We start from the raw sequence: 18,427 nt of genomic DNA, 5'->3' as shown, positions 1-18,427 counted from the left end.
TCTGACAGAGGCAAAGGAGCAGCAACAAGGCAGATGGCCCAGTACGAAGGACACCAAACACATCTTATCTTTGCCTCCCCACTGCCATTAGCATTCTCTGAAAGTTTGCAAAGGGATATGTATAGTTTGAGTGGGCAAAGGTCTGGCAAATGGAGTACAATGTTGATAAATGTGAAGTTATCCATTTTCGTAGAAATAACATAAAAATAACTATTATTTGAACAGTAAAAAAATTGCAGCATGCTGTTGTATAGAGGGATCTGGGTGTCTTTGTGCACGAATCGCAGAAGGTTGGTTTGCAGGTGCAACAGATAATTAAGAAGGCATATGGAATTTTGTCCTTTATTGCTAGAGGAATTGAGTTTGAAAGCAGGGAGGTTGTGTTGCAATTGTATTGGGTGCTGGCGAGGCCACACCTGGAGTACTGGGTGCAGTTTTGGTCTCCGTACTTGAGAAAGGATTTAGTAGCGCTGGAGGGGGCACAGAGGAGATTCACTCGGTTGATCCTGGAATTGAGAGGGACCTATGGAGAAAAACTGAGCAGACTGGAACTATATTCATTGAAATTTAGAATGGAGGGGGGGGGGGCGGAGAAGGGGTGGGGAGGAGAGAAGGATCTTGTAGAAACATATAAAACAATGAAAGGGAATAGATAAGATAGAAGCAGGGAGGTTGCTTCCACTGCTGGGTGAAACCAGAACAAGAGGGCATAGTCTCAAAATTAGAGGGAGCAGATTTAGGACTTAATTGTGGAAGAACTTCTTCACCCAAAAGGGTTGAGAATGTGCGGAATTTCCTACCCAGTGAAGGAGCTGAGGCTCCTCACTGAATGTTTTCAAAGTTAAGATTGATAATTTTTTGAACAGTAAAGGAATGGAGGGTTACGGTGAGAGGGTGGGTAAGTGGAACTCAGGCCATGAAAAGATCAACCATGATGTTAACGAATGGCGGAGCAGGCTCAAGGGGCCAGTTGGCCTACTCCTGCTCCTGGTTTTTATGTTCTTTTATAACATTTGCCCATTCATCTCCTCCTTCCACACTGTCCAAGTCCCTAAAAACACACCTTCCTGGTGAAGCAGCATTTCACTTGTCCTTCTTTCAATTTAGTCTACTGCATTCACTGTTCACAATGCAGTCTCCTTTAGATTGGCCAGAGCAAGTGCTGACTGGTTTTGCAGTACACCACCATTTTGTCCATAGGAATGATCTTGAATCTCCCAGTTGTTTTCTATCTAATAAACTAATGAACTACCTGCTCTCTCACTAATATTTCTGTCCTGGGCTAATGCAATGTTCCAACGAAGGACAACACAAGCTCATGCAACAATACCTCATTTTCCACTTAGCTACAACCTTAAGGCCTCAATATTGAATTCAATAGTTTTAGGAACTGACCACATTATATCTGTTCTGTTTTTCTTCCATTCTCTCTCTCCACAACTCTGTTTGCATTTTGTTTAGTAGAAAGGGCCAATTCTCTTCCTTTCATACCTTATATTACACCTTTTGTAATTCTCTTATTTTCCTTTCTCCACTTTTAACAGCTGTTTTGTCTTTTGCACTGGGCCTCTATACTATCTGCCATCTTGCTCCTCCTTTGCCTGTCAAAAGTATAAAAACAAATCTATTTTCCAACACCTTTCAGTTCTTAGAGTCATACCAGACTGAAAACATGATCTGTTTCTATCTCCAGATGCTACCAGAGCAGTTGAGATTTTCCAGCATGTTCTTTGCAGCAGATTTCCAGCATCTTTTGCTTTTTTAAAAAGTTCTGAGCAATATCTTGTAGAAAAAAAGACAAATGGTAAACTTCAGATATATTATGACTACTTAACTATTTAACAAGTGTTGAGAAAGATAAATACCCATTACTGATATGAATAAAACAAATACTTCAAAATCAATACTGTTACTTCCCCAGCTGGACTATTTTAAACCCAACTACAAGTGGTCATGCAGACCAAAGACAACTAAAATCAATCAACTCCAAAAGTATCAAGATTGAATGAAATGTAGAATGAAATTGAAAAACAAAGATTTAAAAAGGTCATCCCACTTAAGGGTGCAGAACTATTTCTTAGCATCTTGCATTTGTTAATTTGAAAATCAATGTGTTGAGAATTTACAAACAAGTTCTTCGGTTTGTACTCAAGCCACAATATAAACCAGACATTATCCAGCTGCACAGGTCCTCTCAGATATATTATACTAACGAACAACCCCACTAAGCAACAGAAAAGATCTTGCACCTTTATAAATAAGGTCTAAACTCAAAACTGAAAATATTTTCACCTGGATAAATACCTATGCACACTGACCATTTTTATTCAGTACCAATAGTAAATGTTGTTGGCAGTTAATCTTTTAAAAAGATGTGCAAGCAATAGCTTAGGCATCTGTAAAAATAACATCAATACTATGTTAACTAGCTGAAAATGTATTTGGTGAAACAGAAACAAACAGCCAAAGACCAGAGAGCGTTCAAAGCTGGAATTCTCACTGAATGCTTCCCAATATCAGGCAATTTTCTACACAATGAGCAATTCTATACTATCTTGGTCCATTCAGGAAGCTTACATCTTGAAATTAGAAGGCCATACATGGATTCAGGTTCCACTATGATTGTGAGCATGTAATTTAGGTTCAAAGTTCAGGAAATACTGAAGGAATGCTGCCTTGTTGTAAATCTATGCAAGAGATCCACTTCTTCTACTGATATCATTGAAAGTTTTTAGCTGCCCCAGGTCCATATCTCTTCTATAACCATGCCCATAACATAAGTCAGATCATGTAACCATTCACTGAATTGCATTTTGTTTTTGGATCTGGCTATGCACAAATTGACGGTGCATTTGCTATGTTTTAAACCAATTTGAAACACCTTCAACAGTACATTGAGGACAGAAATTCCCCTTGAGCCTAGGTTATTCCATCTTCCATTTCAATACACCTACAACACTGGCATCTTTCTGACAGTGTGGTAAATTGCCCAGTTATGTTCTGTTCACAAAAAGCAGGATAAAATCTAACCCTGGCAATTACTGCCTTACCAGTCTCCTCTGATCATTAGTGAATCGGTGGAAGGGGTCATCAACCGTACTATGAAATAGCACTTGCTCAGCAATAACCTGCTCCGTGATGCCTAGTTTGAGTTCCACCAGGGCCACTCAACTCCTGACCAGATTACAGCCTTAGTTCAAACACAGCTAAGAGCTAAACAGCACAGGAAAGTTGAGAGAGTGACTGTCCTTGAAATCAAGGCCACATTTGACCAAGTGTGACATTAAGGAGCTCTAGCAAAACTAGAGTCAACAGGAATTAGGGAAAACTCTCCACTGATTGGAGTCATGCCTAGCATAAAGGAAGATGGTTGTGATTTTTGGAGGTCAGTCATGTCAGGAGTTCCTGACATGTATCATGCTCAGCCAAATTATCTGCAGTTGCTGCACAATTCACCTGCCTTATGGCATAGAAATCAGCAATGGTGATGTTCACTAATGATTACGGAATGCTCAAGACCATTTGCAACTCCCCAGAGACCAAAGAAGTCCATGTTCAAATGTAGCAGGATCCAGACAAGGGCTGACAAATGGAGTGTAATATTTGTGGCACACCACTGCCGGTCAATAGCTATCTCCAAACAAGAATATAACTACTGTCCCTCGACATTCAGTGGCATTTTTATCATTGAATTCCAACTATCATCATCTTGAAGGTTACTAATAACCAGAAACTGAACTGGACAAGCAATACCAGTACAGTGGCTAGAACAGCAGGTCAGAGGCTCAGAATCCTTCAACCATTAACTCATCTCCTGACTAACTACATCCCCCACCACCCCCCCCAACACAAACCAACCATCTATGAAGTATAGGTCAAGAATGTGATGGAATACTTCATACTTGCTTGGACAAGTGCAGCTCAAGCAACACACCAGAAATTTAACACCATTCAAGACAACACTGCCCGCTTGATTGGCACCACATTCACAAACAGGAAAAAGTGAACTTGGGACCATAATCAGATTAGTCATTACCTTACTGAATGATGGAACAGGCCTGAAGGGTAAAATAGTCTACTCCTACGTTCAGAGATAGTAGGAAGTGCAGATGCTGGAGAATCTGAGATAACAAGGTGTAGAGCTGGATGAACACAGCAGGCCAAGCAGCATCAGAGGAGTAGGAAAGCTGACATTTTGGGTCTGGACCCTTCTTCAGAAATGGGGGAAGGGAAGGGGATTCTGAAATAAATAGAGAGGGGGAAAGGCGGATGGAAAATGGATAAAAGGAGCAGATAGGTGGAGAGGAGACAGACAGGTCAAATGGGCGGGGATGGAGCCAGTAAAGATGAGTGTAGGTGGGGAGTTAGGATGGAGATAGGTCAATCCAGGGAGGACGGACAGGTCAAGGAGGCAGGATGAGGCTGGTAGGTAGAAGGTCAGGGTGGGGCTTGAGGTGGGAGGAGTATCTGCTACGAACAACACGATGATTTTCAAGAAATGGGGAAATAATGATTCACGTCTTGGACTGAAAAGTTGCAAGTGTGTAGAGGCAAGGTCATTTTGGATTAATATAGCACCTTTCAGTGCACATTAATGGTCTGCAGTTGAGTCATGGAGCTGTACAGCATGAAAAAAGACCCTTGGGCCAACTCGTCCATGCCGACAAGATATCCTAAATTAATCTAGCCAGCCATTTGGCCCATATCCCTCTAAACCCTACCTATTCATATACCCAAGTATTTTTGAAGGGCAATTATTAACCAGGCAATCACAACACCCAAAGTGCACACAGCAAGTTACCACAAACCAGAAAGGAGATTTATAACCAATCCATTTTTGGTGATAGTTGACAGAGGAATATTGACCAGGTCATGGAGAATTTCCTACTCATCTCTGAATACTGCCACAGATTATTTCCAAAGATGTGGGTATTAGAGGAACGGTCATTGATGAAGTAGCCAAAGACAACTGAGTTTAGAGCATTAACCCGAGGAACCCCTGCAGCAATGCACTGGAGTTAAATGACTAGCCTCAAACAACCACCATCATCCTTTGTGCTCTCCAATTAGTGAAGAGCTCCCATGAACTCCTCAGATTCCGAATGACATCAGTTTTGCAATTTTCCGAGTCTACACAAAATCAAACAATGCCTTGATGTGAAGGGAAGACATGCTCATATCACCTGGAATGCGGTCTGACACCAAACGGTCCTGGTGGAACTCGAACTGAGTACTGGTGAGCAGTCATCTCTCTCTAATGAGACAGCAGCCCTACATTCGGGCAATGGCAACTTTACTTTTCATAAATATCTTCTCCATCAAATGCCTGTCTGGCTTCCTCTTAAATGCGCTGATGCAACTCTCTTCAGGCACTCCCCATGGTAGCAAATTTCACATTCTCATAACTCCAACGGGAAACATTTTCTCCTAAATTCCTTATTTGGATTTCTCTTTTTTTAACATTGGCAGCCTTTATGTTCCTTCTCACTTACAGTGCAATCAGAGAGACTGTTTTTAAAAGCCTCTATTTATTTGGTCTCACTCAGTCTGCTTCCACAAACCACATTCCCCTCACCGCCTCCCCCCCTCCTCCACCTCCACCACCACCACCACCAAAACAAAAACGACACAGTCATAATACTTTCCTTACATGTATACCCACACATTTTTGCTATCATCCTTGCAAGGCTTCTCTGCAACTCTCCAAGACTTCTACATCCAGTTCAATTCACACACTGGCTGAAGTTTTCGCGAAGGACCCTCATTCTTAGCCTCTTCCCCTCACCTGAGTGTGGCCCTCAATTAACCTAGTCCCTCTCTAATGAGAGCACAGTCTATGGTCTGGTAGGAATAAGGCGACTTTACTTTTTTTTAAAAAGATAAAAATCATAGCTACAACAGCATGTGGTACCCTTAGTGTGGTTTAACCAAGACGAGATAGAGACTTAGCATAACTTCCCTACTTTTCAATCATATCCCTTGAGAAATAAAGTCCAGTGCGTTGTTTGATTTCTTTTTTTAAAATAGCATTGCTAACCTGTGGTCCAACTTGTAGTGATGATGCATTTGTATTTCAAGATTCCTTTGTTCCTCTATCTTTTATTTGGAATATGAAGGTCTAAATGGGACAATCTCTTCATTCTTCTTACCAAAACGTGCTGGCTCACATTTATCTTTGCTGAAAATTATTTGCCCATTCTACATGTTTAGAGAGTCCAATACAACTCTGAAGCTGAGTGAACCTCCCTGAACAATCTTCTTAATCCAGTAAATTCTGTAAAAGCACACTAAATAATAAAATGTTCTTTCACGGAACAATGTTCTGCAAATTTCCCTGACTACTCTTCTAGTTCAACTTACTACCTGTGAAATTTATACTCCAGTTATTTGGGGGTCTTTCAAACTAATGAATTCATTCAGCAGCAGTAATTGAAGTCGTGGTAAAGAGAGGGAAAATAAACAATTCTCAATGTAATTAATGTTAATAAATTCATACAGTTCAAAAAGACATTTCATTTATGGTGAAAATAATGTTTAAAACATTGCAAATACAACAGCCTTGTTCAAAATGGGATGCAAGGACAACACCTGCAAATACAGGTCAGTTTAGTCTGTGGTGGGAAAGCTATTCAAAAGATGACTGGGGCACAATTAGCAGACACTTGGGCAAATGCCGAGTATTTAAGGAAATCCAGCATAATTGTTAATGGCAATTAAATTCAGCTAATTTGAGTTTTTTGATGAGATAACAGAAAAGGTTGATGAGGGTAACGCAATTGATATGCTGTACATGGACTTCCAAAAGGTGTTTGCTAAAGTGCTGCATAACAGTCTTGTTAGCAAAGTTGAAATCTCAAGTAAAGGGACATTGATAATGGATTTGAAGTTGGCTAAATGTCAGGAAACAGAGTGAAAAGCGAAATGGTGATTTTTTTTTTTTTTAAAAAGTGTGCAGCAAAGTGCAGTGGGGCTTTTCGGGGTTCACAAACTGTAAGGAAGTAAAGAAAAGATCGGGAGAGGAATGAATAGGCTGAAATGTGCAGGCATGTAGCAGGTTAAGTTTAATGAAGTCTGAACTGATACATTTTGATTGGAGCAAGGAAAGGCAAAATCAAGTGAAGGATGCTACTCTAAAAAAGGGGATGGAGATGCAAAGGACCATGCAGGAATGCGTGAACAAATCATTCAAAATGGCTAAGAAAGCAATAAATAATGCATAAAAAGGAACCTGGTTTTATTGAGAGAGTTTAATGTGTCAAATTCTGGGCACCACACTTTAGAAAAGATATCAAGGCAGTGGATAGTGTGTAGGGAAGATGCACTGAAATGATTCCAGAGATGACAGACTTCAGTTGCATTGATTGGTGAAGCTGGAATTGTTCTTCTTGAGAAGGATGAGAGAACATTTGTTCAAAATCATGAGGGGTTGGACAAAGACAAGCAGGGTGAGGTTACGATCTGGAATTCACGGTTTCGGTGTATGATGGGGGCATGGTACAACTGTTGTTTCAAAGGGAATTTGGTAATTGTCTGAAGTTTAAAAACCAATATTGCAAGGTTGTGTGGAAAAGGCAGGCAAAGATGGGCAATAGGCCAAATGGTCTTGTTTTCTGTTAAATTCAGTCAACACTAGAGAATCTTAGAATATCTCACAAAAAAAAAACTGAAAGATTGGATGCTATAAATCAGGAACAAAAACAAAAGTTGCTGGAAAAGCTCAGCGGGTCTGGCAGCATTCTGGAGAAGGGTCACCGGACCCAAAATGTTAACACTGATTTTTCTTCAAAAATCCAGCAACTTCTGGACTTTTTGAGATACAAAACACTAAGGATCCAAAATCCTACATTCCTCCAGCAATACATGATTGCAAAATTCAGTTTCAGTAAGTCTACAAAAAGGAGTGGTAGTTGTTTCCTTCTCAGTTCAGAAACAGAAATCACCCAGGATAATTTTATTAAATTACTAATGGGTGTGCATGGGATCAAGGACAGAACGATGTTAAAGTTCTTACAAGTGCACCAAATGACCAGCTTTTACTCTTGTGGAACATATCAACTAAGCCTTCAATAACAACATTAAACCATTGTAATAGGAAGGTATTAATCACTAAGTTCTGCATAGAAAGCATCATTCACAATCATGGGGCCTAGAACTTAAAGTACCTTAAAAATCCAGTTCTGCAGGCCTCATTTCCAAATGGCATTGTGGAAGTGATGGCCTGGTGATAAGTCCACTGAAAAAGTAATCCAGAGAACCAGGCTAATGTCATGGGGCCAGGCATTCAAATCCTTTCATGATGGTTTGTGGAATTTACATTCAATTAATAAACTGGAATTGTAAGGCAATCTCAGTAACGACAACTGTCATAGATTGTTGTAAAAACCCATCTGGTTGACCAATTACTTTTACACAAGAAAATGGGAAATCCTTACCAAGACTGTCCTCCATGCAATTCCAACAATAACGTGGCTGTCTCTCAACTGTCCCCTGAAATGACTGAGCAAGCTGCTTAGTTCAAGATTGATCAAGGGTGGGCAACAAAAGCCAGCCTTGACAGCAACAGCCACATCCCATGAAAACAAAGATAGAGGGGCCCATTTTCACTCTTATCAAAGCATAAGAGTGTTAAAAGATAGCGAGAACTGCAGATGCTGGAGTCAGAGATAATAGTGTGGAGCGGAGGAACACAGCAGGCCAGGCAGTGTCAGCGGAGCAGGAAAGTTGACGTTTCGGGTCGGGACCCTTCTTCAGAAATGGGGGAGGGGGAAGGGACCTCAGAAATAAATAGACAGAGGAGGGGTGGAGCTGGGGAAGGTAGGTGGGATGGTGATAGGTGAGTGCAGGTAGGGAGTGGCGGGGATTTGTCAGTAAGGTGGGAGGGTTGGATAAGTGGGAAAGAAGATGGACAGGTTGTGTCAGGTCAAGGAGGCAGGGATGAGAGGAAGGGTTTGGCATGGGATGAGGCCAGGGATGGGGAGATTTTAAAACTGGTGACATCCACGTTTAGACAATTGGACTGAAGGCTCCCAAGGCGGAATGAGATGCTGCTCCTCCAGTTTGCAGGTGGCATTGTTGTAACACTGGAGGCAGCCCAGGGTGGACTTGTTACCAAGTAGTGGGAGGGGGAGTTGAAATGGTTCGTGACCGGAAGGTGTTGTCATTTGTCACATAGAGCGCAGATGCTCTACAAAACGGACTCCAAGTCTCCGCTTGGTCTCACCGACCTAGAGGAGGCCACAGCGGGAGCAGCGGATGCAGTAGACCAAGTTGACGACATGCAGGTGAACCCCTGTCTAATGTGGAAGGTTTGTTTTGTGCCTTGAATGAAGGTGAGGGGGGAGATGTAGGGGCAGGTGTGGCACTTCCTGCTGTTGCAGGGAAAGGTGCCAGGAGTGGTGGGATTGGTGGGGAGTGTGGAGCAGACAAGGGAGTCGCAGAGAAAGCAGTCCCTACGTAAGGCAGATAGAGGCTGGATTGTGGAATTGGCAGAGAATGATACGTGGGATGCGGAGGTTGGCGGGTTAATATGTGAGAACAAGGGGGATTCTGTCTTTATTTTTGTTGGGGGAAGGGGTTGTCAGGGCAGAGGTCCAGGAAACACAAGAGATGCGGTTGGGGTTGTTAATATTTATTTGGGAAATTAGAGCAAGATTAAAGACAGACTTCAACTGTAAACTTAATGGTAACCACTGAGGGAAAGAAGCCCAAAACGATTATACAGTAAAAGGGAGTAGGAGGTGATGTAATTACAAGATCTACTGCTGCATGGAATAAAAAGTCTAAAGAGTGATCCAGATGACAAAAGCAGTGGCAGCAGATGCAACATAATTGAGGGAAATTATTTTAAAAGGCAAATTATTACATCTATTACAGATTCTAGCATTCCATCCAAAATTATTCTATTCCCAATGTGATTGAAGGTAAAATTATTCGACTGCAGAGTTACAGATTAGTAGAGACTCTTCTCTTAGAATCTGGTTGCTAAAAAGGGAAATTAGCAATTGATATGTAATTAGACTACAATAACAAGAACCATACATTTGGTTCTTACTGTTAAAAAAACTACTTCCACTCTGTTCTCCAACCTACCTATTTTTGCCAATCCCTCCACCATTAAAAATAAAGATGGTAAAGTGTACCCACCACAATTTGTACATTAAGTTTGATACATTAAGATAAAGACTGTAAAAAATTTAATGACAGACAATTTCCTCTAAAACACTGCTATTTAATGTAATAATGCCGGAGAAATATTCATTTCAACATAAAAAGAAAACAATTTTTCAACGCAAAAATGATGCACAGCGCAGGTTTTCACAATTGATTTTACCTTTTCATACACAAATCAAAAATAGAAAATACGAAAGAAAACCCTGACAAAATTATTCAAAACATCAAAATAATACGAAAATACCATCCACAGAATGTAATATGATCGGACGTAATGACAATGCACGAGTTGGAGAATCTAGAGTGTGCAATTCAAAAATAGGGAGTCTCTCATTTAAAGATGAAGGCAAGGAGGAATTTCTTCTGCGGGTAGTTAGTCTTTCAAAGATAATTCTGCAGGCTGGATAACTGAATATATTCAACCCGAATTTATATTTCTAATCTACAGCAAGCAGCCAAGTTCAGGCCACAACATGGTCTTGTTGCATGGTGGTGCAGGCTAAGATCTTACGATCTAATAAAACATGTATAGTACAGTACAAACAAAGCTATAACCTAACAGTTCTAGTGAAAAGGTCCTTAACCTGAAATATTGTTTCTTTCTACACAGATGCTGCCTGATCTGGAGTATGCCCAGCATTTTCCACTTTTATTTCAGATTTCTAGTATCAGTTATATTTTGCTTTTGTATTAGTATCTAACAGTTTTGGCAGAAGTGCAGAAATTATGTGAAATACACAAGAGTTCATTGGGTTTTAATACTTACATTTGGATGTTCCATCATTCCAATTACCTTAATGGACTATCAGCCTACTAAGACAAATCAATCTGCATTTCTATTAACATCAGCACAAATCAATGGTAAATGATCTTAGATATCACAAATAAAACCATGATAATTGGAGATGCAACATGTGGAAGACTTTTTTTGTTGCAGCAAACCTAAATCAAATTTTCCATATGTAATAGTGGAAAAATACACACTCATTGCTTGCAACATCCATGATTGATTCTTTAATTCTTTATTAGATGAGTGTGCCTGGCTAAGCCAACATTTATTGCCCATTTAACATGCCTACTTCTTTCTCTTTCTAACCTTAAACCTGACTCTATTGTGCCATTTAATGAAATGCATTGGCGTTTGGTGCAATTCCAAGGGTTAGTGCATGCTATCCATGACAGTCTTGCCACGAGCCCAATGAATAAAAACAATTTAATAAAAAATAAAAAACCTCAATATTCTAAACAAATAGTAAATTCCAGTGCCATAGTTTTTTTTCTTCCAAAAATTACATTAATTAACTTCAATTGATCAACAGAATTACATAGGTCAATCCTGTTCAATAAATGTGTTAGTGGAACCACTCTTATGTAATTCACTACAATTGTTACTGTGGGCCAAGACAATTCTACAAGTTAAAAAAAAACACAGACATCCCAAATACAAAAACACTTTTTTCAGGACTCCTTTCTTACCTAGAATGCAAGAGGCCCAACCAGACAGGATTCACTGCTAGATCTAGTAATTGGAAATGAACCAGAGCAGATAAGAAAAGTAAGTATGGGGGAGCATCTAGGCAATAGTGATCATAACAAGTTTAAATTAATGATTGAGAAAACATAAGTAATAAAAAGACCACAACAGTACACAGGGAAAACAAACAGGTAGTTATTGAGCAACAAGAATAGATCTGAAGAAATTAATCTCAGGGAGAGGAAAAAAAAAACAGCAGGTTGGGAAATACTTAGAAAATGAAATCTATTTTAGTTTAGGAAAATAGATTCAGTTAAAAAACAAGAATGAACTAATCAATAATGAAACACTGTAGATGAGTAAAGAGTTAAGGATTAAGGTCAAATTGAAGAAAAAACAAAGTTGGTAACTAAAAAGGATGACAAAAGTGAATTGATAGGCTAGTGAAGAAGCCGCTTTTTAGATCTTATGGGAAGCAAAAATGATACAAATTAAACTTTCAAGTAACAGCAAAAAGGATTTTCAGACCTAAAAAAAATCAGGATAGGGATTGAGCAACGGAAGGTAAACTCACAAGTAATTACAGCAAAATTGTAGAAACATTGAATAGTGACTTTGCTTCATTATTTACAAAGGAGACCAAATGTGGATAACACATTAGAAGAAGAGCCAAAAAGAGTACAAAAATATTTAAGACAGAAAACGATCTGAGGGGGTAAGGAGAAGATATATAATAAACTTATCAAATGTAGCAAAGATTAAACCTTTTCTTGACTGAATTGGATTCATTCGTATTTAAAGAAATCACACGGAATAGCAGAAGTAATATTACACGTGTGTATAAAAATTTATTACAATTGGGAATTATGCTAGAGGGATGATGAACAGCTAGCAATATTATGTTCAAAGGAAGGAGACAGAACATGTCCAAAGAAAAATAAATTAGTTAGTTGAATGTCAATGATAAGAAAAACAAGACAAGAGAGTCTTTATTCAAAGAGATAACAAAAAAACACTAGCTGAAAACATAAAGAGTAGCCAGCTTAGATCTTAAAGGGGAAGGACAATGTCTAACCAACCTTACTAAATTCTTTGAAGTAACAGCAAGACTAGACAAAGGTAATGCATCAAATACAACATATTTGGACTTTGAAACAGATGCTCAAAGATGTGCAGTTTAGGTGGACTGGCCATGTTGAATTGCCCCCTAGTGTCCAGGGATTTACAGGCTGGGAGGGTGGCTATGGTAAATGCAGGGTTATGGGGTTTGGTGGGGGGCAGTCTGGGTGAGGTGCTCTTCAGAGATTCAGCACAGACCTGATGGGCCAAGTGGCTCCTCTGCACAGTAGGAATTCTAGTGATCTTTGATAACATATCACAAAATAAACCGATGACTAAGGTCAGAGTTAAGTAGCTGGATGAATTGCAAATTGGTTCCAAAATAAAATAATAAGTCTTTAAGGGCAGCTACATAGACTGGCAACGGTGGGAAATGATGTTCCAGAAACAAAGTGAATGAATGACAGGATAATCTATTTTGTCATTTATTTAAGAAAGAACTGTTGACCTGGATATAAGCTCAGATAGTACTAGACCAGATGTACACCAGAAGATATACATTGGGACTACTGCAAAACTCCTGATGTACTGACTATGCAGGAATTGTCCAAGAAGTTGAAATTTCCAACTTTGTCCAGCATCTGGGACACTCCAAAAAGGTCCCCAACTCGGAGTTAAGAGTCAGAGACTTTGGAGGGCTCCAGATTACTTTTCTTAATATTCGGCCAGGGGAGGTTAGAGGAAATCAAACCTGCAAGGACTTCCCAATCATTCACATTGGCCCTGCCCTCCCCCTACCACTCAGACCCATCTCTCACTACCCTCTACATACCTGGACTTGTCTCTCCACTCCGATCCAACGCCCCCCCGATCTATACTAACCTGGCCTAACTCAACCCCTCTCCAGCCTGCCACCCCATCCTGACAAGATCCATTCTGACATCCCCCAGTTGCATTCCCCACAACTATCTGCCTCAGCAGCTACTTGTACCCACTTATCACCCTCTCCCATTTACGCAATAACCTTTTTTAAGGTCAGTTGTCAATGGCTGCTAGACACTTGTATCTTGGAATACAGCAGCTCATGTCAAAAAAGGAGCAGAGTTTCAATGCTAATCCACTTTGTTACTACCTGCATGAATTCCTGAACTGTATTAAGATGCTCTAGATGGGAAGGCTCCTGGCCAGAGGTTTGCATGGTGAAGTCTTTCAAAGGCAAGTTCGTTCTTCACTCGTCCAATGAGAGTTGGAAAAAAGTTTCCAACACTGTTGGGAGATCTAGGTCCACATTGTTGCCTCAACCAATCACACCTATTATTTTATTATCTGGCACTTTAAGGGTTAAATGGCAAATTGCTGCAAACAGTCACTAATTCAGGAAACATGTATTAAAAAAGTTGAAATTTCAAGTATAGACTCTTTATTCACAGAAAGGCCACATTTCTGAAATGTTACTAATCTAATGTTTGAAATTTCAAGTTGTACGAATTCTCAAATACTCGCTGACCTGTAAGTGAAAATGCTGGAAACAATCAGATGTCCATCATCTGCAAATTTTTGACACTGGCGGCATATAAAGTCATATAGGGTCTAAATTTATATTGTTTTATCCAACTGACTGCCTACGGATAATTAATTTCATGGATACTGCATGGGTGAGGCGTCAGCTTGGTTTTAGTTGAATTCTGAAGGTTAAGAATTCAAACCTCATTCAGGGACTTGAGCACAAAAGCTAGCTGTGACTTCAGTGTGCTCCCAAGGTTTTATCAGAAGTCCTGCACTTTGGATGAAAGCAAGATTCGATCATGTTCCAATAGTTCAAGTAGAAGTTAAAGATCCCTGGTATTATTTGTAGATGAGTAGATTTACCTACAGTGCAAAACCAGAGAATGAGGGTTGAACAAAATGCAGCTAATCTTTAGATTTTCATTTCCAAATTTAAGTTCTATCACTGCAATACACAAACAATTGACATAACCTAGCGAGAAGGTCCGAAGGTACCTTCAACATTAAGAAGAGACAATGCCAAGACTTGTAAAAATATTATTGTAGAGTGGTCACTGAGGAGCAATAGATACAGTACTCTACTGTCTAAATAATTTACTTGAAAAACAACTGCAGTCGTGCTTTGGTGTCATTCTGCAGAATGGAACATTTTGCGTTAAATGACATCACTGAGTAATGATACCTCAAAATGAAAAGCACAGATAATATTACCCTGACATCTGAGTACATAGGGGAGAGGAGGCTGCAAGACATTTGTAAAGAAACAGTTTAGCAGGATAAATGAAGGAAACTACAGCATTAAGATTATTCTAATAACAATTAGAGTTTGTAAACTTAACAGATTAAGTATAAAGTTACCCAGGATTCACAGACAAAACAAACTGTGATATATGATCAAAGAATTCAAAGCCGTGATTGGATTTGTTAATACATTAAAGAAAATTAGTGATTTGTTACCAGCTTCAGTTTTGCACTGTAACAAGTCCACTTCAAAAACAATGAACAAAAATATCCAAAATTATAGTTGTAAAATTCTTGGCTCCGAGCCAGTGCATCCATTCTATATTGTTTGGAGATACACACAGCCATGAAATTAATATTTAGAAGCTGTGTTTTGAAATAATCTGCTTCTAACTTTTTTCTCTTTATTCCTCGTTTTCAACCTACCGTTGCTTTTGGATCCTTCAACAAAGAAAACAGAAATTCAATGGGGTTTGCATGCAAGATTCCCAAGAACTCAGCCCACTGGCCAATCTCTTCTTACTTAGGATACAAACATTTTCAATGGGAATCAGTCACTTATTCTATTCAAACTGAATTAAAACCTAGGTCATTCTCTTGTCCTCATTTTTGAAAAAATGGGAAAGGTCGCACTGCAACTCGTTGCAATACATTGCTCTTCCTTAACAGTCAATACTGATTTGTTTTTGCTTTCACATCTCTGGTTGGAGGCTAAAGGGCTTCATTTTGTTTAAGTTTTTTTTAAAACTAAAGTTGCCAGTTGTTCACATAATATATCGTTCATATATTAAATGTTATAGACACTTGCAAAACAGTCCCTCTACTACATATTGGATTTACCATAATCCATGTCCGTTTTAAAAGTATCTACACACATATTCTCAATAATAGTTAACTGGTGACCCAAAATTCACAATCATTGAGGGTCATGTCTATCTCTATGGAGATCTTTCGTGCAACTAGCTTTGTTTTCTACTTACGTGTATTTTTAAAATGTTAGATACGTTTTGAGATCAGATCTTTCTCTACCGCGAGGGCTCTTTCACACTCAATTAAAAGTAAATATTTCAACTGTATTTAATTCTGTTGATAGTGTTCAACAAATAATCTCAACAGGCCATGGCCCAGATGTCATTTATGGATATGGTGTTCAAGGCCCGTCACCACCGCGCCCGCCCCCCCACCTCTTCCCCAACCCATTTCCTCACTGTGTACGGAAGTGTATGTTCCAAACTGTGGTGTACAAGTCTTGGCCTGTTCCTAGTCGGTGCCTGTAATCAGTCTTGTCACTCATCTTATTCCAGATAGTTCTATGTGACTGAAGTGCAAGGCCTGACCCCTGTATAGGTATTTGGTGGGATTCGGTTGCCTCTCTTATCAGTGTTAACTGTTGCTATGTAAGGCCAGGGGCCTGTCTAGTAGTCGGTGCCTATAAACTGTAGCTGCCATCCACCCTCATTGCCTTTTCTTTAGCTGGCCTCTGTACCAGTGTCAAGACGCCCCTGGGTGCCAGGGGCCAGCCGCTTACCTTTATAATGGACCCGCAGGTTGTTCTGAGACAGGCCGATGTAGCTGTACTTATCCTTTGGGCTCCAGCATCTCGGCAGCGGCGTCTCCTGCTCGTTGACAGCGGGGTAGAGCCGCTTGAAGCGCTCGGTGAGTTCCTTCTCTTGAAGGTTGAGTGCCGACTCTCCGTGCGCCGCCGACAGCCCGGCCATGGGTGCGGATCTGTGAAGGACGGGAGGAGGGGTTAGGCCAAACCCGGAGCCTGGGCTCTGGGTGGATGTATAATGGGCCGGAGACGGTCTGGATCAGGCTCCGAGCCCCGGATGAGGAGACTTGGAAACCCGGAACGACGACCGATGCCGTCCCCCTTCCGCGGCCGCGCCTTATGAACCCTCAGCCCGTTCGTTCACTGAGAGCCTGCCCGACAACCAGCCGCCCTCCCTCCACCCGGTCCGTCCCCAGCTCCAACCCAACTCAGTCGCTGCTGCATCCGAGTCTGACTGAGTGACTCTCTCTGTCTCCGCTCACTGACAGGCCGCCACTGCCCAACCCGCTCCTCATTGGCCACCCACTCTAAACCAGCGAGGCTGGGGGGCGGGGCTATGTGCCAGTGGGGCGGGGCTAAGATCGGGGCAGGGGAAGTGCTGCAGAGAGGCTCACTCCCTATGAGGGGGTCTCTGGAGGGAGGCTAGTAAGGAATGGGTGCAATTGACAGGGGCGAGGGAGTAAAGCAATGCAGAATTGGAGAGGTGGGGATAAGGGGTGAGGAAGGATTAAATGGCAAAACATTCCACAATAATGGGTGAAGAAACAAAAGACGTGTACAGACGAGTTGTGAATGGCTGGACAGTAGATATCAGAATGGAAAGTGAAGGAATAAAACAGATATACATCAGTTAAAAAAAGGAAGCAGTGATCATCATCTAAAATAAGAAGGGTCCAGCCCCGAAATGTCAGCTTTCGTGCTCCTCTGATGCTGCTTGGACTACTGTGTTCATCCAGTTCTATACCTTGTTATCTCAGATTCTCCAGCATCGGCACTCCCTACTATCTCTGAATCGATCATCATCTAAATTTGTGTCCAGAAGGCTGTAAACTGCCAAGTCCAGAGATGAGGTGTTGTTTGAGCTTACATTGAACTTAATTAATATGCTATAGCAGCCCAGAGACAGGAAAGTCAAAATGGTCAGAATTTGGAAAATTGAAATGGCAAATGACACAAAGCTCAGGGTAATGCTTGGGGCAGAGTTGTAATAGGAATTAGGATAAGAGTGAGATCAGATATGCAAGATAAAGGCTTGGATAGCAGCATTGCTGGAGGTGTATGTGCAGTAATCAATGGCATTTTTTCTGCGATCCAAAAGATTGGAGATTGATTGACACCGTTTGAGATGGTGGTCTCTGCTTTTGTTATGTTTCAAAAAGAAATAAAAACCTGTGTCAATTTTGGACCTTCAACGATCATAGTACATTACAGAGCACTTTACAGGCATTTCAAGTATTCTTAAACTATGTTATAGAGTCACAGAGGCATGCAGCATAGAAACAGGCCCTTAGGCCCACCATCTCTGAGTCATAGGGTCATTGAGTATACAGCACGGAAACAGACCCTTCAGTCCAATTTGTCTATGCCAACCAGATTTCCCAAATTAAACATTTGTCTGTGTTTGACCCATATCTCTCTAAACCTTTCCTTTTTGTCCACCTGTCCAAATGTCTTTTAAATGTTATAACTGTACCTGCATGTACCACTTCATCTGACAGTTCATTCCACATATGAACCACCCTGTGTGTGAAAAAGTTGCTCCTCATGTCCCTTTTAAATCTTTTTCCTCTCACCTTAAAGTTATGCCCCCTAGTTTTGAATTCTCCTTGTCTAGGGAAAAGGCCTTGATTATTCAGCATGATTTCATCAACCTCTAAGGTCATTCCCCAACTTCCTACACTCCTAGGAAAAAAAGTCCCAGCCTA

The 18,427-nt window shown here is 40.6% G+C and overlaps 1 protein-coding gene across 1 annotated transcript in view; it reads right to left on the bottom strand.

The window, feature by feature from the left end:
• LOC125485559 (ran-binding protein 9-like) overlaps positions 1-17,037 on the bottom strand; it is a 62,667-nt gene extending 45,630 nt beyond the window's left edge. The window contains exons 1-2 of the mRNA XM_048608784.1: positions 16,931-17,037; positions 16,479-16,678 (exon numbers count right to left, since the gene is read on the bottom strand). Of these exons, the coding sequence (XP_048464741.1) occupies positions 16,479-16,668 (190 nt within the window). The 5' untranslated portion in view covers positions 16,669-16,678; positions 16,931-17,037. The remainder of the gene's footprint in view (positions 1-16,478; positions 16,679-16,930) is intronic.
• Between the last annotated feature and the right edge of the window lie 1,390 nt (positions 17,038-18,427).

Source organism: Rhincodon typus, chromosome 2 (assembly GCF_021869965.1).
Source record: "Rhincodon typus isolate 14 chromosome 2, sRhiTyp1.1, whole genome shotgun sequence".
In the NCBI taxonomy this organism is placed as follows: Eukaryota; Metazoa; Chordata; class Chondrichthyes; order Orectolobiformes; family Rhincodontidae; genus Rhincodon; species Rhincodon typus.
The sequence above is the reverse complement of the archived record's forward strand: the minus strand, read 5'-3'. Positions and strand labels throughout refer to the sequence as shown.